The sequence below is a fragment of the Canis aureus genome, chromosome 11 (assembly GCF_053574225.1).
Source record: "Canis aureus isolate CA01 chromosome 11, VMU_Caureus_v.1.0, whole genome shotgun sequence".
NCBI classification, from domain to species: Eukaryota; Metazoa; Chordata; class Mammalia; order Carnivora; family Canidae; genus Canis; species Canis aureus.
In genome coordinates, this window is record NC_135621.1 from 9,484,172 (window position 1) to 9,509,316 (window position 25,145).

The window sequence follows — 25,145 nt, forward strand, 5'->3', positions numbered from 1 at the left end:
GCGTCCCTACTTTCCTCTTAAAAACCTCAGCTGCTCTGGGTGTAAAATGAGCAGAAATTAGTCCTACTTTTTTTTTTTTTTTAGTTCTAACTATTTTATTTTTTTAAAGATTTTATTTATTTATTCATGAGAGAGAGAGGCAGAGATACAGACGGAGGGAGAAGCAGGGAGCCCGACGCAGGACTCGATCCCAGGACCCCAGGGTCACGCCCTGGGCCTAAGGCAGGCGCTCAACGGCCGAGCCACCCAGGGATCCCTAGTCCTAATTACTTTAGAGTTGTTTTGAGGACGAAAGGAAATATGCATAGAAAGTTCCAGGATAATGGCCGAATATTCTCTTTGGCAGCCCTTCTCTTCCTCTTTTAATGACACTTCTAAAAAAGTAAAAAATAAAAAAGAAAGAAGCTTCTAAACTTAGGCAGCTCACCGCAGCAGCGGTGGTGAAACTTCAAGACCGCCTCCTTTCGGGCAGGATCTCCGCTAGGAAACTAGCAGGATTGAAATCAGTTCAGTAACCCCAAGGTGTAGATGGTCCCCACAGGTGGCTAGGAAGAAAATGTTGCATTCTAAAAGAGGATTTAAAAAAATAAAAGGATTAACCTCCTGGTAGGATTTCAGAAAATATGGCTTTTTTGGGGAATAGAGTGCCCTGAACCCATCACCCCATCACAGCAACCCTGACACTGAAAACGCACATTGACTTAATAGATACCGGAACCGTAGGACGAACCCCCGCCCCCCGCCGCCTCCACCGGGGGCCGCCGAGATCCCGGCGACCTGGGGCGTCCGTTCTCTGACCCGGGGCCGCGGCGGGGGAGGCCGCAGGAGCCGCCCCTCCGCCCGGCGCCCAGAAAGGAAGTTTTCTTTTGAATAAAGTCTACCGGGTGTCACCTCGCCGAGGCTGCGGCCCGGGCGCGGCGGGGCGGGGCGGGGCGGGGCTCCCCAAGGCGCCCCAAGGCTCCCCAGACCCGGGGGTCACCGCGGACTGCGCGGGAGGTTGGGGGCGACCCGGGGCACGGCCCGGCCACACGCGGGCGTCCCGAGTGCGCGTTCCGGCTTCGCACCCACGCGGCGGGGAGCCGCCGGCTGCGCCCCCACACCTGCGGCCGCGTGGTGGGAGGGGACGGGCACCCCGGGGGGCAGGGGGGCACCGGGGGCAGAAGGGGTGCCTGGGGGGAGGGGCACCCGGGGAGCGGAGGGGGCACCCGGGGGGAGAAGGGGCACTCGGGGAGGGGAGGGGCACCCCAGGGGCAGAGGCGCGCCCCCGGGGGAGGGGCCCCCGCGGAGGGGAGGGGCGCAGCGGCGGGGGCGGGCCCCGGGGCGGGGCCGGGGCGGGTGGCCAGGGCCGGTGCCGGGGCGGGGGCGGGGGCGGGGGCGGGGGCCGGGGCGGAGGCGGCGGAGTGAGCGGCGGCCGCAGCTGCAGCGGGACGGCGGCCCGGGGGTGGCGGCGGGCGGGCGGGCGCGGCACCCCCTGCCTTGGCCGCCTGCGCCCCGGGGCGGCGGGCGGCGCGCGGCGGCGGCAGCAGCATGAGCAGCGGCTACAGCAGCCTGGAGGAGGACGCCGAGGACTTCTTCTTCACCGCCAGGACCTCCTTCTTCCGCAGGGCGCCCCAGGGCAAGCCCCGCGCCGGCCAGCAAGTGAGTGGCCCGCGCGGCGGGGACCGCGCTCCCGGGGGCCGCCGGGGCTGCCGCGGGCAGGGCAGGGCGCGGCGGGGCGGGGCGGGGACGGGGGCGGCCGCCGGGGGCCCGGGGTCGCGCCCGGAGGCCGCGCACGTGGGGGGCCGGGGCCGGGCCGGGGGCCACCGGCGGCGGGAGCGCGGCGCGAGGCCGGCGTCTTCCTTTTTTGGAGGCAGCGCGGCTCGGAGGGGCCGGGGCGGGAGGCTGGCGGCGGCGGCCCCGCCGGGCCCGGAGCCTCCCCCGGGCGCCCCCACGCGCGCCCCAGCCCTGCCCGCGGACGTGCTCCCGGGACCGGAGCGGGGGCCTGGGGCCGCGGGGCGGAGTAGCGCCGGGGCTTCCTCGCCACTCCTTTGAACCCTAGCCGCTCTCTTGCTTTTTAAAAAAATATTTTATTTATTTACTCATGAGAGACACCGAGAGAGAGAAGCAGGCCCCTGCACGGAGCCCGGCGGGGGACTCCATCCCGCGTCTGCAGGGTCACGCCCTGGGCCGGGGGCAGACGCTCAACCGCTGAGCCCCCCGGGCGTTCCCAAATTGGGAGACTTCAGAAAGTTTTTTTTTTTAAAGATTTCTTTTTATTTATTCATTCATGAGATTCGCAGAAAGAGAGAAGCAGGCCCCCTGCAGGGAGCCCGGCGTGGGACTCGATGCCGGGACCCCAGGATCCTGCCCTGGGCCGGGGGCAGACGCTCAACCGCTGAGCCACCCCGGGATTCCCCGCCCGCCACCCCCCAACCGCTTTCTGAGGTCAAGTTTCTTTTTTTAGGATTCGGAAATGCTAGTCTTTTCACCCTCTTCAGTCCCAAAGCCGAGGCGGGGGCGCGGCCCAGGGCGCGGGTGCTGTGGCCCTGGTCCCGGGGCGCTGGGGCGCTGGGGCGCTGAGCCGCCGGGCCGCCCCCTGCGGTCGCTACGTTAGGGCTGCGGGCCCGTAGCCGGGCGCTGTGACCCGCCGCAGGCCCGGGGGCTGCAGCACTGGCCCTGGCGGCTGCAGATGGTCCGGGGGCCCGGCCGGCTGCTGGGGTCTGGGCGAGGGCCCCTTCCTGCCTGGGCTTCCTGCTTGGAGGCGGCTGCTGCTGGCGGTGAAGCAAGGGCTGGCCCGCGGGGAGAGGGCCAGCCTCTTCCTCTTAGAAGGACGCCGATAGGGACGCCCGGGTGGCTCCGAGGTCGAGCCCCTGCCTTTGGCCCAGGGCCTGATCCTGGAGTCCAGGGATCGAGTCCCACGTCGGGCTCCCTCTAGGGAGCCTGCTTCTCCCTCTGCCCGTGTCTCTGCCTCTCTCTCTTTCTCTGGGTCTCTCTTGAATAAATAAAAAACAAAATCTTAAAAAGAATGCCTGAAAATTTAAAAAAACAAACAAACAAAAAAAAAAACACTGATCCCATCGTGGGAGGCCACCCTCGTGGCCTTTTATTCTGCCCAAAGGTGCCGCTTCCAAGTCCTTTTGCTTTTAGGGTTTCATCATTTGAATTTTACAAGGAGGATCTGCAAACATTCGGTTCATAGCTGATTCTTGATTTTTCAGTAGGGCGTCTTTTAACAGCGTGAGTTCGCTCTGAGGCTTAGAAGGCAGAAATACTGTTTCGTGTCTGTTGGTTAGGGAAGAATTGCTTTTCCTTGTGTGTCTTTCACTTGGCTTTTTCTTTCTTGGCCTCCTCCCCTGTCTTGCTCTCCTCTCCTTTTTTTTTTTTTTTTTTTTCCCCTCTCCTCTCCTTTGTATTTTCTCCTGCCGGTTACACTACTGTCACCTTTTGACTAGAACTTGACCGAGGTGGTTGTGCTAGTTTGAAGTGGATTCCAGAGGTGGCTCTCCTCCAGAAAACTTGCTAGTTCTCAGATTCTCCAGGTATGGGGTGTTCCATAAAAAAAAAAAAATTGTGTGAGAATGTTGTAGTGCTTTGAAAAGTAAAAACATCTCTTTTTTTGCATTTACATATACAGTGTTTCTGCTCACTAATCTAGCATCTTTATTAAATAATGTTACCTGTTTAGCTTTTAGAATAGGTCTAACAGTAATAATATTTTCTCAAGGATTGTGGTGAAAATCAGGACAGCAAGACCTAGTTCTTGGCTTAAAGGGCTTGTTCCGTATATTCCAAAGCTTTATGGCCTGTGTATTACCCCTCCTAACATAATAACGCAAAGTACTGAGTTACAGGACTTAATTGCCAGGTGGCAGAAGTATTTGAAACTGAATTTTTGTGGGCTCTTTGGTTAAAGTGACTGAATGAGCGCATTAAATTCTTGATAAGATTTGTGAGTTAAAGAAGTATAAAACTTGCAAATTTAAAAGCAGGCATTCTAAGTATAGAACACTTCTCTTACCTAAGCTAATAGAGATGCCTGTTTTATTTCTTTTTATGATTATTTTAAGTAATCTCTACCCCCAGTGGGGCTTGAACTTGTGACCCTTAGATCATGAGCCAGCCAGGTGCCCTGCCTTATTCATTTTATTATGCTGGTGATTATAAGAATAAGATAAGCATTTCTGACAGCATAAGGTGAAATTTATCCTTTCTCTCTTTTTTTTTTTTTTTTTTAAAGATTTTATTTATGCATTCACGATAGAGAGAGAGAGGCAGAAGCAGTCTCCATGCAGGGAGCCTGACACGGGACTCGATCCTGGGACTCCAGGATCACGCCCCGGGCCAAAGGCAGGCGCTAAACTGCTGAGCCACCCAAGGGATCCCCTCTCCTTTCTCTAGAGAGGTGGAGATGTCATAAGGTCTATTATTGATCATAGTAATTTTTTGGGGGGTGCTTACCACCTGGTGAAAAAGCCAGGAAGGGATCCCTGGGTGGCGCAGCGGTTTGGCGCCTGCCTTTGGCCCAGGGCGCGATCCTGGAGACCCGGGATCGAATCCCACATCGGGCTCCCGGTGCATGGAGCCTGCTTTTCCCTCTGCCTGTGTCTCTGCCTCTCTCTCTCTCACTGTGTGCCTATCATAAATAAAAAAAAAAAAAAAAAAAAAAAAGCCAGGAAAATTCAGTTTCTAGGACTTCTGAAAGTATCCAGAGAAAGCAAGATGTTTGTGGTAAATGTAGGATAGAGAAAAAAGGGGTGGGGGATGAGGAATTTCTTTTCTTCTCTTGCCAGGCAAAGGAATTTAGCCCAATTTTTGTCTCCAACAAAAACAAAAATCATGAATATAAAGAAAATGTTATTGTTATCTCCCTTATGTTGGTACCCTCTTAAAAAAAAAAAAAAAAGGAAAAGGCCTAAAAACCTGTCTGGAGGATATAAACAGGAATGAGAGGTGGTCTTTTTGTGGCAGTTTGGAAGTCCTGTTTATTGCTGTACCTTGGGCCTCCACTGGTACCAGACACACAGTGACTGCTCAGTGATTATTAGTTGTATGAATGCATGCTTTCCTGGTTTGATAATAATTGGCACATTACAGGTTTTCAGATGCACCCTGTCTTGTGATTCTTCCAAGAACCCCCTGGAAAATTAACTTACTGAAAGGTGAGGCCTTGTTAAGTGATTCACCAAAGGGCCCACACACTTTTCCTTTTTAATTCTCAGCCACGTGTTTTTTTTTTTTTTTTTTTGAGAGAAAACACGTGTGTGTGTGTGCACGCGCGCCCATGTGTGCAGATGTGTGTGCAAACAGAGGGGGGCTGAGGGATAGAGAGAATCTTAAGCAGGCTCCTTGCCCAGAGGGGAGGCCCCCAGGGACTCTATCTCCCAGCCCTGAGCCCAAATCAAGGAGTCAGACGCTTAACCAACTGAGCTACCCAGGCAGCCCCCCACCCCCAAATTTTAAAATTTGATTTTCTCTTTGCAAATATGGACATTTCTAATTCAGGAGTTCCTTAAAATGCTGACCCCCCCAATCTGCACATATATTCTTTTTTTTTTTGCATATATATTCATTACAGTGTCCATAATTCACGCTTGTGAATTCACTGCTGCTGTTTTATGCGGGACCAAGAATGTGGGTGGTTCTGTAACTCATAATTCTCCTTTTCTACACATTCAGACTTCCAAGAGTAGAAATGGGCCAAAATTATTTAATGTCGTCTATTGGGGCATAATCTTACCCCAAAGCTATGGTAAACACTTTTCTTCCTGAGTCTTGGGTAGTTAAGTAATGGCACCATGAGTTAATAGGAATAAGGAAATGAGACACTTTTTGCTTTAGCAGAATAGTCAAGAAGTCTTAAAATTGTCTCTGAGCCACTCACACTTCTAACAAAGTTATACTGAAGAATTGTTTAATAAGGCAGGCCTGTGAGACTTCACTTAGCAGGTCTCCAGTTCGCCCTGTGATTACTCTCCTTATAATTTAAATATTTTTCTAACTTGCTGTTTGGTTCTGCTAGAATCAACAGTAATGAGTTGCACTGTTTTATTCCGTGTGTCCATTAGAGGCTTTGGTGATAAGTCACAGGTGTGGGTTTGTGTGTGTAGAAGAATAATGGTTTACAACCTCAAAGATTTTTGGCTGTACTAACTCTTGCACTAATTTTTAATCCCTATATTGTCAAATACAAACATTCCCACCAGTCCTTTTGCTTGGTGCCCAGTGATCTGCCCATTTCATCTCCATGTCTGATAAATTCTGTTCTTACACGGTACATATTAATCCACTGGAATTTTGTGTTTGCGCAGGACTCACAAAGACATTCCTTTAACTCAATTTCAAGAGAAAATTAGTCCCTTCTTCTATGAACAATACATGCTCTACCCCATTTCTTCTTCTGGCCAACTTGCAAGATTTGGAATTATTTAGAAAGCAGTGACACAAAACATTTATGAAAAGAAAAGCTAAAAATATCCAATAATGTGCTTATTCTTTTTAGACTTCCTTTGGCAGACAGTGCATGTCATACTTGTAAACATTCATTTTCTGGGAGAAAAAAACCGAGGCAGACTGAGTGCTTTGTACTGTGGCGTGGTCCCCAACTCAGCCCTGCGCACCAGCTCTTGCCTACCCCCAGCCGCCCACATAGGTAGCTGTCTTTTGGTGATAAAGTCCCTGGTTTTTGTTTTTAAAGATTTTATTTATTTACGAGTGACATTGAGAGATTGGCAGAGACACAGGCAGAGGGAGAAGCAGGCTCCCTGTGGGGTGGGACTTGATCCCAAAACCCTGGGATCATGCTCTGGGCCCAAGGCAGATGCTCAACCACTGAGCCACCCAGGAGCTCCTGCTCTCTCTTTTCATAGTAAAAATTATAATATGTTTGGTTCAATGGGGACAGAGACTGCCATATTCACTGAGCTCATAAAAGAAATGCTCGATGTAAGCATCGAGGTAGGTGCCTGAAGGAATGAAAGCCTGCTGATTTTGGTTGGAAGTCACAGTACTTGGTACCATGAGTTTTCCTTTATACACAAATGTACACAATTTTTCCCTCTCTCCCAACTAGACCATAGCTTCCACAGTATCTTACACATTAGTAGTCCTTTAAAAAAAAACAGATGCTATTGTTAATAAATGTTATTAATTTAGGCAAAATGCACTTCATATATTTTCCCCCTTATTTTAAGAAAGCCTATCATTCATTCAATAATTTATTGAATTTATTTTACAAACATTTTTGCTATGGAGGGAAAGTGCAATTTATTTTTTAAGATTTTATTTATTTTTAAAGATTTTTATTTATTTGAGAGAGCGAGCACATAAGTCGGGGGTGGGGGAAGGAGGTAGCAGAGAGAGAGGAAGAGGCAGACTGGATCCTGGGACCTTGAGATCAGGACCTGAGCTGAAGGCAGGCATTTAACCTACTGAGCCACCCGGGTGCCCCAAGAACAGAGGGTTTTAGGAGGGGAGGGATGCCTACTTTGTTTTATTTTTTTTTAAGATTTTATTTTTAAGTAATAAAAAATACTATACTGTAGTATACTATACCCAACTATACTACACCCAATGTGGGGCTCGAATTCAAAATCCTTTTTTTTTTTTTTTTAATATTTTATTTATTCATCCCAAATCATCGAGAGACACACAGAGAGAGAGTTGGGGCAGAGACACAGGCAGGGGGAGAAGCAGGCTCCACGCAGGGAGCCCGATGTAGGACTCGATCCCAGGTCCCCAGGACCGTGCCCCTGGCCAAAGGCAGGAGCTAAACTGCTGAGCCACCCAGGGATCCCCTCGAACTCAAAATCCTGAGATCAAGAGTCGCATGCTCCACCGACTGAGCCAGCCAGGTGCCCCCAATTTAGTAATATTTTTAAAAAGCTAGCAAATAGAATATCTCCTTTTTTTCCCCACAGAGCTGCTCCTTTAGTGCAAAGGAAACTCTTGCTGTTGACAGTTTTTCAGGGAACACCTCTATTGTGTAAAATGTGGTAAAGCTGTACATCTGTTTAGATGGAAAGGTTTACTGAGAAGTGTATCCCTGTAAAACAAGTCACATTTTCCTGTTGACAACTGTCCAGAAACTATAGATGATTGTGTTCCAACAGAAACCTCGTCATCCATGAGGATATGAAGTGCATTAAAGAGAGTTAATATGAATACCACTAACCAGGGTTTACCAAACTTTTTCAAATGAGGTTTGTTTTCCAGGTTTTTCTTAATACTTCCGGTTTGGCTATCAGTGGCTAGTCAAATGGTTTTTGGTTACTTGGTAATTTTTTTTTTTTTTTTTTAATGGAGAGGGCCAGATATGCAGTAGGAAAGATGCCTGAGCTCATAAAAAATGATTGACATGTGATAGCGTGTAAAAATATTAGGAATAGAAGAGCCCACCATTCTAGATTTATTTATTTATTTTAGAGAGCGGTGTGTGAGAGCCCATGTGCAAGTGGGTGAGGGGTAGGGGAGAGGATCTTCAAGCAGACTCCCTGCTGAGAATGCGGCTGGATCTCAGGACCCATGAAATCATGACCTGAGCTGAAAGCAAGAGTAGGATGCTTAACTGCGCCGCTCGCGCAGCCCTAGAAGTGACCATCATTCCAAAACTGGACTGTCCAGTATGGTAGTAACTGGCCTCCTGCGGCTGTTGAGCACTTAAAATGTGGCTGCCCGAATTGAGAGGTGCTGTAAGTATGAACTACACTGGATTTCCAAGAGAAAGAAAAAGAATATAAATATATCACAGTGAGGGCCCTGGAATCAGGCTCCCCGCTCTGCTGCGGGTGAGGCGGGGGGAAGCGGGGTGGATCCTGCTTCTCTCTCTCCACCTGTCTGCCACTACCCCTGCTTGTGTTCTCTCTGTCTCTGCAAATAGATAAAATCTTAAAAGAAAAATCATAATATTGCTTACGTGTTGAAGTAATATTTGGGATATTCTGAGTTAAATAAAATTAATTTTTACCTGTTTGTTTTTTAACATGGCTACTGGAAAATTTAAACTTTATCTCTGTGGCCCACTTTCTGTTTTCTGCTGGACAGTGCTTTTTGCTAAAGCGGAGCAGCTAATTCTTGCCAGGGGTTTCGATCTCCATCCTCCAGTGGCTGCAGATGGGTTTGCACTCTGGGAAGATTTCTCTGCATGAAGGGGAACTTGCCCTTTACTGTTGGGAATAGTTTTTCACCCTATCTTGGGTCATGCGTACCAGCATTTTGAGGTTGTGAAACCTGTGCGTGGGGAAGTTCCCTTTTTTCTGATACATGAGCTGATAGGATAAAACTGTCCTAATGGTATTTCAGACTGCAACTCTGCCTTGAGTTTACGGAGGGTGGGGGTCATTACTTCATAGAATATTAAAACAGCAAGAGTGATCCACATTTTATGGACTGTAATTGCTAACTGCTGCTACATGATTCAGTGAGCTAAGAATAATTTACTAATTATATATTGCAGCGCTCAGTTCTTTTCCCAGATGCTGAACAGTGAGATAATTAGAGGAGGAAAGATGAATTTGGGAATTGGAGACTAGAAGGATAGATTGAGAAGATCTGGGTTTGAGAGGTTGAGAAAGCAATCAGCAAGGTGTTTTTCATGAAATTAATGTGGGTTAGGCAAAGTGTGTGTTAAAATCGCGAAGGTGGTTTTTCTAAATTCATTTCCATGTATATGGTATATTCTCAATATGCTAGGCTGGTGCTGGGGTTTTGGTGAACAAAACAGAAACCTGCTGTTTACTTTGTAAGTCTCGGGGCACCTGGTGGGCTATGTCAGTGGAGCATGTGACTCTTGATCCTTGGGGTTGTAAGTTTGAGCCCCATGTTAGGTGTAGAGGTTACTAAAAATTAAATCTTTAAAAAAGATTTAGGGGCACTGGATGGCTCAGTCAGGTAAGTGTCTGCCTTCAGCTCAGGTCATGATCCCAGGTGCTGGGATTGAGTCCCTGCTCAGCAGGGAGTTTGCTTCTGCCTCTGCCCCTCCCATTGCTCATATTCTCTCTCTCTCTCTCTCTCTCTCTCTCTCTCTCTCTCTCTCTCTCGTAGTCTGTATAGGTCATTTCTCATCCATGTAAAGAACAAGATCTTAGTCCAAAATTTGGCTCCCATCTTTGTTTTGTATATGCCAAAACAAGGAAAAATGGGACACTCGGTGGCTCAGCAGTTGAGCATCTGCCTTTGGCCCAGGACGTGAACCCGGGGTCTGGGGATCCTGTCCCACGTCGGGCTCCCTGCATGGAGCCTGCTTCTCCCTCTGCCTGTGTCTCTGCCTCTCTCTCTCTTTGTCTCTCATGAATAAATAAAATTCTTTTTTAAAAATAATTTTTCATAAGCATGTCATTTTTGCTGGAAATGTGTTAAGATTTTATGGGTCCCTAGAGCAGTATGCTTGTTTTTTTGATAATAAGAGTACTATAAAAATTGCATCATATAATTTTGAGGAAAATGGTCCAATATCTTACTGTCCTATTCCAAATACTATTTTGTAGAATTGTTTCCTAGTTTTTTCATTTGTCTTTTTTTTTTAAGATTCTATTTATTTACTCATGAGAGACACAGAGAGAGGCAGAGACACAGGCAGAGGGAGAAGCAGGCTCCATGCAGGGAGCCTGACGTGGGACTCAGTCCCGGGTCCCCAGGATCACGCCCTGGGCTGAAGGCAGGCGCTAAACCACTGAGCCACCAGGGCTGCCCTATTTGTCTATTTTTTAGAGTAATTTCTACACCCAATGTGGGGCTTACACTCACGACCCCAAGATAAGGAGTCGCATGCTATATAGATGGAGCCAGCCAGGTGCCCCTCTCTTGTCTTTTTATGTGCATATAATCATACTGAGTTTTTAAATCCCATTTGAAAAATTGTGTTAAAATACACCTAACCTAAAATTTGTCATTAAACAGTTTTTGTTGACAATTTTAAGCGTTCAGTAGTGTTAAGTACCTTTACATTGTTATGTCTCCAATTGCCAGAACTTTTTCATCTTGGAAACTGAAACTGTCTCCAGTAAACTGGGATCCCCTCCCCTGCAAATACTCTTGGAAATCAGCATTTTGTTTTCTGTTTCTATGCTTATGATTATTCTAGATCTCTCATATAAGGGAAATCATACAGTGTATTGATCTTTTTGTGACCGGCTACTTCACTTAGTGCAAGATCCTTAAGGTTCATGCTGTAGCATGTGATAGATACTTCCCTGAGTAGAATATTCCACTGTATGCGTGTATATGCCACATTTTGCTCATCCATTCATCAGTCAGCAGATATTTGGGTGCGTCCACCTCCTGGCTGTTGTGAATAAAGCTGCGATGAACATGGGTATGCAGGTAACTCTTAAAGACCCTGCTTTCAGCTCTTCCAGGTATAAACCCACAGGTGGCATTGCTGAATCATATGGTAATTATATTTTTAGTTTTTTAAGAAATTCAGCCCCAGCAAATTTGAATCTTGCTATTTAAACTTAGAATTATGAGCTCTTGGGACGCCTGGGTGGCTCAGCGGTTGAGTGTCACCCTTCAGCTAAGGGCATGATCCTGGGGTTCTGGGATCAAGTCCCCACGTTGGGCTCCCTGTGTGGAGCCTGCTTTTCCCACTGCCTGTGTCTCTGCCTCTCTCTCTCTCTCTCTCTGTGTCTCTCATGAATAAATAAGTGAAATCTTTAAAAAAAATTATGAGCTCTTGCTGAATGATTTCAGCTAGCACAGCTATCCTTTTCATGCCTGCCTTGTATTTTATCAAACGGGCATTATTTTCCAAATATTGGAAAACTGAAATGTTGCTGGTTTTTTTTTGTTGTTTGTTTTTGTTTTTTTTTTGTTGCTCCTATACATAACAATTTGGTGAACATTATGAACGAGAAACCTTTTCCATCCTTTCCTGAAATTTTAGCTTTTCAGGATAGATGTACAAAATGGAATTTTGCTTGGCAGTGATGGCATGGCCATTTTTTTTAAAGATTTTTTTTTAAGATTTTATTTATTTATTCATGACAGAGAGAGAGAGAGAGAGAGGCAGAGGGAGAAGCAGGCTCGAGGGAGAAGCAGGCTCCAGGCAGGGAGCCCGACGTGGGACACAATCCTGGGTCTCCGGGATCACGTCCTGCTGAAGGCAGCATAACTAGTTTTGTTGTGCCCTTAGCTCCACTGAGTATAGTCATTAAAATAGAGGGAACGCTGGGGCGCCTGGCCGGCTCAGTCCAGAGAGCATGCCACTCTTGGTTCATGAGTTCAAGCCTCACAGTGGGCCTACAGTATACTTAAAACATAGAGGAAAAATTTTGTAAAGGCACCTTATTTTTATTTAATTTGTATTCCTTTAACAGTAAATTTAATGTCTTTCTGTACTTCTGAGTGGCTCTTCCTCTTGCTCTGAGCATTGTTCATGGCCTTTGACCACTCGAGGTGGGCAGGAAGTCTCCAGAGAACACAGTTCTTGAGCCCTGTGCATATTTAGCTGGGTAGCTGGTTCTCCTTTTTTTGCGGTCAGCTAAACTTCAGGTTATTTTTGACTTGCCCTGTTTGTTCCAAAGGGACATTACATATTCTGGCATTTTGAAATACTTTAGAGTGTGTCTCAGGCTGACATCACTGAAACTTGGAGCAAAGAAAACTTGCCTTACTCCTGTAATTATGACACAGGAAAGGCATTACTAAGAAAGCATCAGTGTCCTAAGAATACACCGTGGAATACAGAGGGTGGGAGCTGGATGATGTGTTTTGTTACTAACCATGTTAAAAAAAAAAAAAAAAAAAAAAGTGCCGGAACATGCCTGCTTATCTTTGAATTTCAGTAAATTTAGTGCCAGTTTTCCAGCCACCCGATAGAATTCAGAGGAACCTGTTTTATAAACAGACTAGGTATTGAAAAAAGGGTTGTAGGACAAACTAAAAACTCCACCTACAAAGAGGATTTTTATACTGTTTACTTACAAGCTTACTGTCTTTTGTTGAAACCTTGCAATTAGATGGAATCTGGCATTGCTGTCTACTTTAAGCCTTGCCTGTGTTGAAAATTTTTTGTTTAATCTTTTATAATCTGATTAACTCCTGGTTTGCCCTCATTTAATTTTTTCTCTTGTTAATATTTTATTTTTTTAAATTTTTATTTATTTTTTTGAGAGGGAGGGAAGGGGAGAGGAGCAGACTCCCTGCTGAGGACTGTGGCTCCACTCCAGGACCCTGGATCACTACCTGAGCCTAAGGCAGCCAGTAACCACTTAATGGACTGAGCCACCCAGATGCCCCTTGTTCAGAATATTTTAATTAAATTAATCTTTTAAAGAGATGTAAAGCATTATTTCTGACTTTAGATTATGAGCCATCCTTAATCCTCATATTCTTTTTTTTGTTTTAAAGATTTAGATTTATTTATTTAAGACACCACAAGCAGTGGGGGGTGGGGAGCAAAGGGTAAAGCAGGCTCCTCACTGAGCAGGGAGCCCATAGGGAGGGGGCTCCATCCCAGGACCCCGAGATCATGACCTGAGCCAAAGGTAGATGCTTAACCCACTGAGAGCCACCCAGGGGCCCCAGTCCTCATATTTGTAGGCAACTCAAACAAATACACTCAAATTTCTTATACATTTTTGTTTCAAGGAATATTTTTTGATATTTTGCCAGTGAAGTCCTAGAAATTTATGTGTATCTGATCACAGTTCTCAAGCAGCAAACCAAAACCCAAAAAAGTTGTATGAAAATAGAAAACAGAATAGCTGTATGCATTTCATAGGAGGAAACAAATACCAATACTAAAAATGAAGTTTAGCATTCCACGGTATTTTACAGTTGATGGAGCTTTCCAAGGAAGGGAATTAAAATGCAGTTGGTTTATTTGAATTCTAATTTTTTTTTTTTAAGATTTTATTTATTCATGAGAGACACACAGAGAGGAAGAGACACAGGCAGGGGGAGAAGCAGGCTCCATGCAGGGGGCCGATGTGGAACTTGATCCCCAGACCCCCGGGGTCATGCCCTGGGCCACATGCAGATGCTCAACCACTGAGCCACCCGGGGATCCCCTATTTGGATTCTAATCTCAGAATTTGGAGAGGAGAAATTAAACCAATTACAGTTTTATTGGTTTAGACCTTCAGATTTCAGGTTTTAATGGCATTGCAGAGGTGAATTCAGGGATCCTTGACTAGTCAGTGACTTCCCAGCTATGGGAAAATGTACATATTATGTAGGTGGTTTAAAGCAACAGTGATATTTTTGTCCATTTAAGGTCTGTTTCTGTTTGTTTAAACAGGCTTGTGGATAGCTTTTTCTTGCCAGTTTTCCTTTGGGGGCAAGTTACTGCCCTTTCAGATCTTTCTGAAGTTTGAAAATTGCTTTCTCTAATGACCAGCATTGGCCCCGTGGTGCAGGCCTTTGGAGGGAGTGTGGTGGTGGGGCTGCTGCTGCTGCTGCGCTCCGATGGGGTTTGATCCTTGGCTGTCCTGTTGGTCTCTGTCTGGCAGGGGAAATGTGTTCTAGGAACTGTACTCAAAGCATAATTATCCCTGCTATTTGGTGCAGAGGAGTGGAGGTAGGTCATGTAGGGCAAAGTAGTACCTTTCAAAAAGGCAAACATAGCGCCAGTATCAGCAAATCAACTTAAAATTCATTTTCCCTGGAGGTGGTTCTGTAGCATTTTAATTAACAGTGGATCTTGGTCTTTTGAGGCGAGGCCTATTGAAAACAAAAAGGGGAACTGGATTTTGTTACGGGCTACAAGGGGGTGTGTTCTTGATTGATGACAAGCAGCTGTGTAAGGCAGCCTGGGTTTAAATCCGGGCAGGCTGGTGTTCTGGGCAAGTCCAGCAATGCCTGGCACATAATCTGTGATAAATATTAGCAAATTAAAAAAAAAATTAGCTATTTATTTTTAAAAGGTTCTTTCCTATGTGGTCACAGACTTCATTTGAGTTTTGAGCTGAGTGGAGAACTGAATGACCATGGATGGGAGATGTGAAGCCAAAGAATGACCGGTAGCGCGAAGTTAGGTGTGTCTCTGGTTTTATTGACCACAGTGTCCTCTTCAGGAAGAAGCTTCATTCCTGGAGGCTGCATCCCCCGCCCCCCCCTTTTTTAAAAGCCGCTTTGATTCTCTCTGTAGTTCCTTTGTTTTCTAGTAAAGGGGTAGTTGTCTCCTGACCAAGCCTGAGGCCACCTATCAACATCTTAACCAACTTCTTTTTCCCCTTAAAGCAGGCCAGCCCAGCAGGAAGAGGATGATCCGGCCTGTGCAAGTGCTGCCCTTTTACTTAAAAGAGTTTATGTACAGGTTAAGAAACTAGTGAAGTGTTTGCTGTTTTTAAATTTTTATTTTTATTTTTAAAATATTTTATTTATTTATTCATAGAAAGAGGCAGAAAGAGAAGCAGGCTCCATGCAGGGAGCCCGACGTGGGACTCGATCCTGGGTCTCCAGGATCAGACCCCGGGCTGCAGGCGGCATTAAGCTGCTGCGCCACCGGGGCTGCCCTTAGATTTTTATTTTTTTAAAAATATTTTATTTATTTATTCATTAGAGACACAGAGAGAGAGAGAGGGAGAGACACAGGCAGAGGGAGAAGTAGGCTCCTTAAGGGGAGCCTGATGGGGGATTTGATCCTGGGACCTCAGGACCACGCCCTGAGCCAAAGGCAGCCGCTCAACCAACTGAGCCACTCAGGCGTCTCTTATTTTTTAATTTTTTAAAAATAAGATTTTATTTGAGAGAGTGAGAGGGAGAGTCAGAGAGAGAAGTAGGCTCCCCGCTGAGCTTGGAGCCTAATGTGGGCTGGATCCTAGGAACCCCGGGATCATGACCTGAGCAGAAGGCAGATGCTCAACCACTGAACCACCCAGGTGTCCAAATTGTTGGTTTTTTTTTTTTTTTCTTTTTCTTTTTCTTTTTTTCTTTTTCTTTTTCTTTGAACTTCCTCTGTTCTCCCCTCTTACCTGCCTGCAGGACTGGCTGCTGGCTTGGCCTGGTGACAATTTTGCTTCTTCCTGGGGGCTTTTCCTTTTTCCTCCAGAAAGTGTAAATCGCCCTGTGCTCATTGTTTAGGGACTTAGTCACTGTTTTGTTTCTGGTTTTGATGAGATCAGATCAAATGAGGTAATGCGTGTGAACTGTGTCACTCACTGCGAGGGAGGGCTGTCTGGCTGTCCACTGCAGTGGCTGGGGTCCCAGCGCCCCAGTACCCCCCACCCGGACCCCGTGTCAGCACTGCTGCCAAGGCCACAATTTGGAAACAAGCCCACTTCTGTACAGTGTGAGCACAGGCATTGTCATGTGATCTGTTTGGCCAACTCTTCAGAGATCATGTATGCTCTATAAAACTGGCATGAGTGTTGGAATCTGGTGGGAAACCTCTTCCTTCGGACCACGTGAGCCTCTTGGGGTTTGCTGTTCCCTCTCTGTCCCCAGTCTCCCCTTCCTTTTGGTTGTGTTTCTTACAATAAATTGATTGTCTAAAACTGGCTTTATATTCTGAACGCTGCTGTATTTTTTTTTTTTAATTATTTATTTATTTATTTATGATAGTCACACACAGAGGGAGAGAGGCAGAGACACAGGCAGAGGGAGAAGCAGGCTCCATGCACCGGGAGCCTGACGTGGGATTCGATCCCGGGTCTCCAGGATCGCGCCCTGGGCCAAAGGCAGGCGCTAAACTGCTGCGCCACCCAGGGATCCCCGCTGCTGTATTTTTAATCGCTTGAATTGTAAATTAGCTGAACTGTAAATTTTACTGATATACTTTATGTAAATATCCTCACTCGTATAAAAAACTTGGGACTTTAATCCCATATGTGAGTGCATGCTCAATAAATGTTAACTATGGCTTCTAATAGTCTTCCCCTGCATTATTAGTTAAAAACAATTTGGCAGGAGCTTTTACTAAGATAGTGTGGATTGGGAAATCATCTTGGATTCGAATCTGTCATTTGCCAGATCTGGGAGCTTTGGACAGGTTCCTTGAGTATCAGCTTGTTAATCTTTAAAACAGTTATTCTAGAGGAGTTAAGTAAAATAATGTGTGTGGAAATATTCCTAGATTATAATTGCAAATATGACTACATCACCAGTGTGTTTAGAGAGTACTATAAAATTGTTTTCTTAATATATATTGTCTTATAAATTCTCAACCTATGGTATTGGAGATGACACTTGATAGTTACTGAAAAATGAATGTATTCCCCTGGCTCATTCACATAGGTCTATTTTTAGTTGCGAGGTAGTGATTTGTATTTGGGGACCTGAACATTTTACATCTAAGCAGCAAGTTTAAGTTACCTTATGAATGGTGTTTATGAAGCACTCTGATGCTTTGGAGAAGGATGATTTTCTAGCTCATTATGGAACAAATGCGTTGGGGGCTTCAAGTAAATGTGGTCCTTAAGCCTTCCTGTTATCCTGTGAGCTTCACAAGTGCAGACGTGTCTCTCTTGTTCACCACTATACGTTCATTGTAGAGTGGTACTTGTCACAGGGCATAGAGTGAGGTCTGTTGTTCTGTAAAAAAAAAAAAATTAGTTTTTTAAAAGATTTCATTAGAATGAGCAGGGCAGAGGGAGAGGGAGAGGGAGAAGCAGACTAAGCAGGGAGTCTGGTGTGGGCTCAGTCTCTTTGATCTTGGGGCTGCAGGATCATGACCTGAGCCACCCAGGGAGGGGCCCCATTTGATTTTTTTTTTTTTTTAAGTTTTTATTTTTAAGTAATTTCTGCACCCACTGTGGGACTCGAATTCACAACTCCCCATGCTCCAGAGTCACATGCTCCGCCAACTGAGCCAGCCAGGCACTCCTGGTTGTTTGTTTTAAAGTAGGTTCCATGTCTGATGTGGGGCTCTGACTCAGGGCCCAGAGATCCAAGAGTCACATGCTCCCCTGAGCCAGCCAGGTGCCCTGTCGTCGTTAATTGATCACCTAGTTTTCATTTGATCAGATGTGTATCAGAATCCTAATCAAGAAAAAGAAGTTGGGTGAAGGCAATGGAACATGTTTATTTCAGGGGATATAATCATAAACCAATGGTAATAAATTCTGTGTCATGTGAAAGTGAGCCATTTAGGTGAAATGGAAAATACGCTGGGCTGGGGATGGGGAGACCTGGGTCCTAGGCTTGTACTTTGTTCCAAAGGAAGTAACTCTGGAAGTTAATGGTTAATAGATTCTAGAGCTGAATTCCTGATTGGAGGAAAAGTAAGTCTTAAAAGGGATAAAAGTCTTGAAAGGGATTCCATGAAATGTATTGAGATGCCAAATGAATGAGTTTGGAAACGGCTGCATTAGGTCATATCTGGTTGGGTGGGGTTGAACTTAAGTGAATTGGTTAGTCATGGGTGTTTGAGAAATGAGTGGAATATGTAGAATTTTTTTTTTTAAAGGAGTATTTTTATTCATTTGAGAGCGAGTGAACAAGAGTATGAGCAGCCTGGATGGTTAGAGGGAGAGGGAGCAGCTGACTCCCCACTTTGTAGGGGGTCTGCCCTACTTGGGGCTCAATCCCAGGACCCTGGGATCATGACCTGAGCTAAAAACAGATGCTTAACCGACTGAGCCACCCAGGCGCCTCAAGATAAAATATTTTTTAAGATTTTATTTATTTATTCATGAGAGGCACAGAGAGAGCCAAAGACACAGGCAGAGGGAGAAGCAGGCTCCATGCAGGTAGCCCGACGTGGGACTCGATCCCTGGACTCCAGGATCACACCCCTGGCTGAACCAAGGCAGGTGCTAAACCGCTGAGCCACCCAGGGATCCTCAGAATTATTTCTTTTCCTAAAGAGGGAAAATGTCTTGGGAAAGAAATCAAGGGAGTCCTGGCTGGTTTATCAAATCCGTCCCTGTATAGTGCCAGCCAAGAATGGGTTTCATGTAAGCCAAAGGGAACACTTAAATGTTCTGAACTTCTAGATTGCAGGAGCTTTAAACAGTGTCAAGAACTATTTAAGAAAGCCCACCAGCAATGCCACATTCCTCAAAATAGGACAGGATGAATTTGTGAGAGTCCTGTTCTGAGGGAGAATGCTAGGGCAGTGGGGGCAGTTTCCTGAAGAATGAGTGCTTGTGGGCAGGTGTGCATTCCTACTTGGGGGTGAGGAAGTATATTCATTTCCTTTGGAAGATTAAATTTTGTCTTTTGTTTCCAGTGTCTCTTTTATTCCAGTTGGTCTGCATTACTGTTGCTAGGTAAATGTTCCAGATTTCTTTTAGCAAGTTAAATTCTATTACAAAACATCAGAGTTGGGCAGCCCGGGGGTGGCTCAGCGGTTTAGCACCGCCTTCAGCCCAGGGCCTGGTCCTGGAGACCCGGGATCGAGTCCCACATCAGGTCTCCTGCATGGAGCCTGCTTCTCCCTCTGCCTGTGTCTCTGCATCTCTCTCTCTCTCTCTCTCTCTCTCTCTCTCTCATAAATAAATAAAATCTTTAAAAAACGAAACAAAAAAACATCAGAGTCTATTGTCTAATACAATACATCCAAATGTGAGGCTTCCAGAGGCTTCTGTCCCCTTGCCCGCACCCTGTATAGAGTGCCTCGCTCAGCCTCTCCATTCACCGATCCATGGATGGCCAGTTCAAGGCTCATTTCTTTCCTACAGTGTCTTGTCCTCTGATTGCTACAGGTAATCTTGAAGTATCACCTTCCTGACAAGAATGAAAACTCCTGAGGGTTAGGGGTCTTTGCTTTAGAGAGGCCGTATGGAATGATGTGTGAGTGGGATGGTTAACTGGATTCATTATTGTCTTTACTGAGAAGAGTTATTTTTAATCTGAGCAATTCATTTAGAACATTCATCTGTTTCTAATTTCATACAGACTTTAGGAGATACTTCAGCAAGACCCTATAGGGAAAGATATTCTTTTAACATTGGACTTTTATTTTTTTATTTTTTTAAAGATTTTATTTATTTATTCATGATAGAGAGAGGCAGAGACACAGGCAGAGGGAGAAGCAGGCTCCATGCAGGGAGCCCGATGTGGGACTCCCTGGGCCAACGGCAGGGGCTAAACCGCTGAGCCACCCAGGGATCCCCTTATTTTTTTTATTTTTTAAAAAGATTTTATTTATTCATTCATGAGAGAGAGAGAGGGAGAGAGAGGCAGAGGGAGGAGCAGGCTCCATGCAGGGAGCCCAACGTGGGACTCGGTCCCGGGTCTCCAGGATCATGCTGGGCCGAAGGCAGGCACTAAACCGCTGAGCCACCCAAGGACCCCTAAAATTGGACTTTTAAATACTTGAGGGATTTCTGATAATTTAGGAAGACTCACTGTAACTCTAAAGGTATGTACTGGGTGGAATGGTTCCTTTTAATGTGAAGAGTGAGGTTTTCTGCTATTAGTTAGAAGGATCATGCTTCAGTGTGCAATTTTAGGAAGTTTTGTTTTTAAAATTTTTTTTTTTAAGATTTTATTTATTCATGAGAGACAGAGACAGAGAGAGAGGCAGAGATACAGGCAGAGGGAGAAGCAGGCTCCATGCAGGGAGCCCGATGTGGGACTCCATCCTGGGACTCCAGGATCACACCCTGGGCCGAAGGCAGGCACCAAACCACTGAGCCATCCAGGGATCCCCCGGAAGTTTTGTTTTTTAAAAAAAGTATTTTTCTAGTGACTCCTGTTCTTTTCATTAAGCACGTCCTCATGTCCCTGAAATTCTGTGGTGCGTTTTAGATTTGGAAAATGTGTGATGTGATAATACACATGGCAGGGTTAATTTATTTTTTAAGATTTTATTTATTTATTCATGATAGACACACTGGGAGAGGGGGGGGGGGTGCAGAGACACAGGCAGAGGGAGGAGCAGGCTCCATGCAGGGAGTCTGATGCTTGACTCAATCCTGGGACTCCAGGATCACCCCCTGGGCAGAAGGCAGGCGCTTAAACCACTGAGCCACCCAGGCTGCCCACATGGCAGGTTTAGTAGCTGCTCACATTTTGTGTTCATTTTATTTTTTTATTTTATTTTATTTTTGTGTGTCTGTGTTCATTTTAATTTGAAATGCTGGCTGTATGAAAAGGAGTATTGTATTAGAATGGCTTATATGAACTAAAATGTTATATTAGCATTTTGTGGCATAGTAGGATACCAAGACTCGTTAATGTTACATTTTTAAACATTATTTGAAGTATCTCTGAATTTATATATAGGCCTTACATTCATTTAGGCACTGAATTTTTTTCTTTCTTTTTTTTTTTTAATAAATTTTTATTTATTTATGATAGTCTCACAGAGAGAGAGAGAGGCAGAGACATAGGCAGAGGGAGAAGCAGGCTCCCTGCGGGGAGCCCGACGTGGGACCCGATCCCGGGTCTCCAGGATCGTGCCCTGGGCCAAAGGCAGGCGCCAAACCGCTGCGCCACCCAGGGATCCCTGGTTTTTTTTTTCTTAACAATTTTAATGATCAAAAGGGAAAATGTGGGCTGAACTATAAAGTAATAGATTCCCCCCAGCTGTATAATGTATGTCACTGAAAAAGGTAAACACGTGGAGTTAAAAAGCTGCTTCAAAATACTGACCTGTGCTTTGTGGCCATCAGGGCTCGCGGGAGCGAGTTCTGGGCAGGCTCAGCAGCTGTCCAGTTACTGAGGTGGGATAAAGTGAAGAGGCCCAGGCTGCAGATACTGGTGAACTGTGGGGGGGGCTTTGGTAGCTCTGGATGTGTGGGTGTCGGGGTGGTGAGAAAGGACACGGGTGAGTCGTGGGTTTCTTTTTTTTTTTTTTTTTTTTTAAGATTTTATTTATTCATTTGTGAGAGACACACACAGAGAGAGGCAGAGACACAGGCAGAGGGAGGAGCAGGCTCCATGCAGGGAGCCCAACGTGGGACTCGATCCCAGGACCCGAGGATCACACCCTGGGCCGAAGGCAGGTGCTAAATCCCTGAGCCACCCAGGGATCCCCCGAGTCCTGGGTTTCTTGGCTTGGGTGACTCAGGAGGTGATAGAGAAGGGAAGAAAGGGAGGGAATAGAGAAGAAAGGGAACAGAAGAAAACTCCGATCTGGGAGTGCGACGCGTTCAGTGTGCTGACTCCAGCGGCCAATGAATGAGCGAGGGGACCGGGTGTAGTGCTCTGAGCTGCCCGTGGGGCATCGGAGTTTGTTGAGAGGAGAGGAGAGGAGGAGGGCCAGATCTGGGGAGACGGCTGCGGCCTGTGCTGGAGGGGGGGGACCAGGCGAGGGGCCACCCCCACAGTGCCGGTAGGCCGCGCAGGGTGTGCCCCAGAGATAACCCTGAGCGGGGCTGGAGGGTTGGGCGGGCGGGGCAGTGCCTTCGGGGAGCCCAGGGACGGCCCCGTCCAGAGCTGGGCCTTGGTCAGTAGGACGAGTGCAGCGTGCACAGAAGCCAGGCACTGAAGGGGAGCCAGGGGGCCCTGGGGGCGCCTCTCGGGTGGGGGACACGGGCTGCCCCGCTTCGGAGCCTCCGATGAGGGAGGCGGTGGCTCGCTGGCATCCTTTTTAGATGAGACCCTTGAGTAGAAGGAAAGTGGCTGGGGACTGGAGGACACGGGAGGTGGGGGCCCTTGAAGCAGTCGGCTGCCTCGGCAGCAGCGGAAGGGATGATGCTGTGATGCGTGGACCCAGGAGGACAGGGACTGCTTGGAAAGGAGGTGGCTGGTGGGGGGGGAGGGTCAGGCTGGAATGATGTGGGACTCCCTGGGCCAACGGCAGGGGCTAAACCGCTGAGCCACCCAGGGATCCCCTTATTTTTTTTATTTTTTTATTTATTTTTTTTTTTTTTTTTATTTTTTTTATTTTTTAAAAAGATTTTATTTATTCATTCATGAGAGAGAGAGGGAGAGAGAGGCAGAGACATGGGGACACAGGCAGAGGGAGGAGCAGGCTTGATACAGGTGGTGGTGACGAGCAGCTTGAGTCGAGGCAGGTGTGTGCAGAGAAGGCGGGGGCGCGGAGGCAGAGGCGGGGCGCACAGCTCCCCAGGGCCGGGTCGCGCCCAGGGTGGAGCAGGGGGAAGGGCTCCTGAGGGTGTGGTGCGAGGCAGGAGGGAGGCAGGCTCTAGAGGCCTTGCTTGCCGGGCCCAGGACTCTGGACTTTCTTTTCTGGATAAGGAGGAAGCATTTAGGGAGAAGTAGTGAGGTGCGACCCACGATCCCGCCGATAGCTGCGGGCAGGGCCACCGTCTGGGGGGCTGTCATGGGGGGGGCCGTCGCGGTAACCCGGGGAAGGTCAGTAGGGCTTGATGGGCCAGTTGCAGTGGGAGGGCTCTGAGGGTCCCGACGGCGGCAGGTGGGTTGGCACCTGGTGGAGCAGGTGGGGAGGGAGAGGAGGGGGAAGGCCTGTGTGGGGCGGCGAGGCTGGGACTGCCCTCGTGGGACCGGGGGCCAGAGGCCAGGCCGGGCAGGTGGTGGGCAGCTCCGATCCAGGCACGTTCTCAGAACACTGGTGTAGCGTCCCGCTGGCAGCTAGAGTCCCGGCCGGAAGCTCAGGGTGGAGGTCTCTGCAAGAAACGGATTTGTTGACGGATTTGTTTTTTTTTTTTTTTTTTTTTTTAAAGATTTTATTTTATTTATTTGAGACACAGAGAGCTGCAGAGACACAGGCAGAGGAGGAGCAGGCTCTAGGCAGGGAGCCCGATGTGGGACTCGATCCCAGGTCTCCAGGATCAGGCCCTGGGCTGAAGGCAGGCACCAAACCGCTAAGCCACGCAGGGATCCCCTAAGAGACGGATTTGGAAGCATGAGATCATTGTCCTTGGATTGGAAGTGGTTGAGATTTATTTGAAGGAACAAGAGGAAGATAAATCTTGATGTGGATATAGACTGTAAAACGTCAACTTCTCAGGCCGTTTCAGTATATTATTCACTTTCTTAGAATAAAATCTTTGACGACCACAATGTGGATGTGTTCCCCAAATAGCTCAAAATTAATGAACCAAAAGATGTCAGGAAATAAATTCAAGAAGGTTTTGATAGGAAAAACAATTTTTTAAAAAATATTTCATTCATTCATTCATTCATTCATTCATGATAGACCCAAAGAGAAAGAGAGGCAGAGACACAGGCAGATGGAGCAGGCTCCATGCGGGGGACCCCGACATGGGACTAGATCCCGGGACCCCAGGATCAGGCCCTGGGCTGAAGGCGGCGCTAAACTGCTGGGCCACCCAGGGATCCCTATAGAAATGTTTTAATCTATCTATCTATATATATATTTTTTTCTATTAGGTTGAAATCCCTTTGTTAATATATATATACATATATATATATTTTTTTATGAGAGATTTGAGAAAACTGGGGACTAGTTGTATTTTAAAAATATCTTTGAAGGGACGCCTAAGGGGCTCAGTGGTTGAGCATCTGCCTTCCAGTCATGGTTGTGATCCCGGGGTCCCGGCTGCATCAGGTTTCCCGCAGGGAGCCTGCTTCTCCCTCTGCCTATGTCTGCCTCTCTGTGTCTCTCATGAATAAATAAATGAAATCTTTAAAAAAAATCTTTGAAGATGAAATACACTGTCTTGAGTTGTGGTATCACCATGTTTTATTGCCCAGGTTTGGCAGCAGTGGATACCTAATAATTAGATATTCTAATGCAATGTCCAGAGATGGATTTTATATATATATATATTTTATTTATATGTATAAACAATATATTTATATATGTATATTTTAAGATTTTGCTGACAGAGCACAAGCAGGTGGAGTGGCAGACAGACGGAGAGGGAGAAGCAGGCTCCCTGCTGGGGAGAGAGACCCCAAGGTGGGACTCAATCCCAGGTCCTGGAATCGTGACCTGAGCTGAAGGCAGATGCTTAGCTGACTGAGCCACCCAGGTGTACCCCCAGAGATAGATTAAAAAAATAACAATAACATACTAAAGTGGTTTTCAGGAAATAGACTGATTATAGTTTGTATTTAGCTAAATACTGGTTTGCAGACCCTTACTTTGGATCTGCCATAAAATAGGCATTTTTCTGTTTGTCTTCCCAAAATGTAGAAGCAAGTAATATTGCTGATCTGTGGAAATGTTAACAACTAAACAGAAGTTAAGGGCAGCCCGGGTGGCGCAGCGGTTTAGCGCCGCCTTCAGCCCTGGGCATGATCCTGGAGCGCTGGGATCGAGTCCCACGTCGGGCTTCCGGCATGGAGCCTGCTTCTCCCTCTGCCTGTGTCTCTGCCTCTGTTTCTCAAATAAATAAATAAAATCTTAAAAAAATAAACAGAAGTTAAGTCTTTATTATTATTTTTAA

At 46.7% G+C, this 25,145-nt stretch overlaps 1 protein-coding gene across 4 annotated transcripts in view; it reads left to right on the plus strand.

Annotated features, from left to right (window-relative positions):
- Positions 1 to 1,454: 1,454 nt before the first annotated feature.
- Positions 1,455 to 25,145, plus strand: part of RASSF3 (Ras association domain family member 3) — a 72,462-nt gene continuing 48,771 nt past the window's right edge. Inside the window, exon 1 of one of the 4 annotated variants that reach the window (XM_077913695.1) lies at positions 1,455 to 1,638. In XM_077913695.1, the coding sequence (XP_077769821.1) occupies positions 1,528 to 1,638 (111 nt within the window). In that variant the 5' untranslated portion in view covers positions 1,455 to 1,527. The remainder of the gene's footprint in view (positions 1,639 to 25,145) is intronic. The other 3 variants (XM_077913699.1, XM_077913697.1, XM_077913696.1) reach the window with 3 other exon arrangements.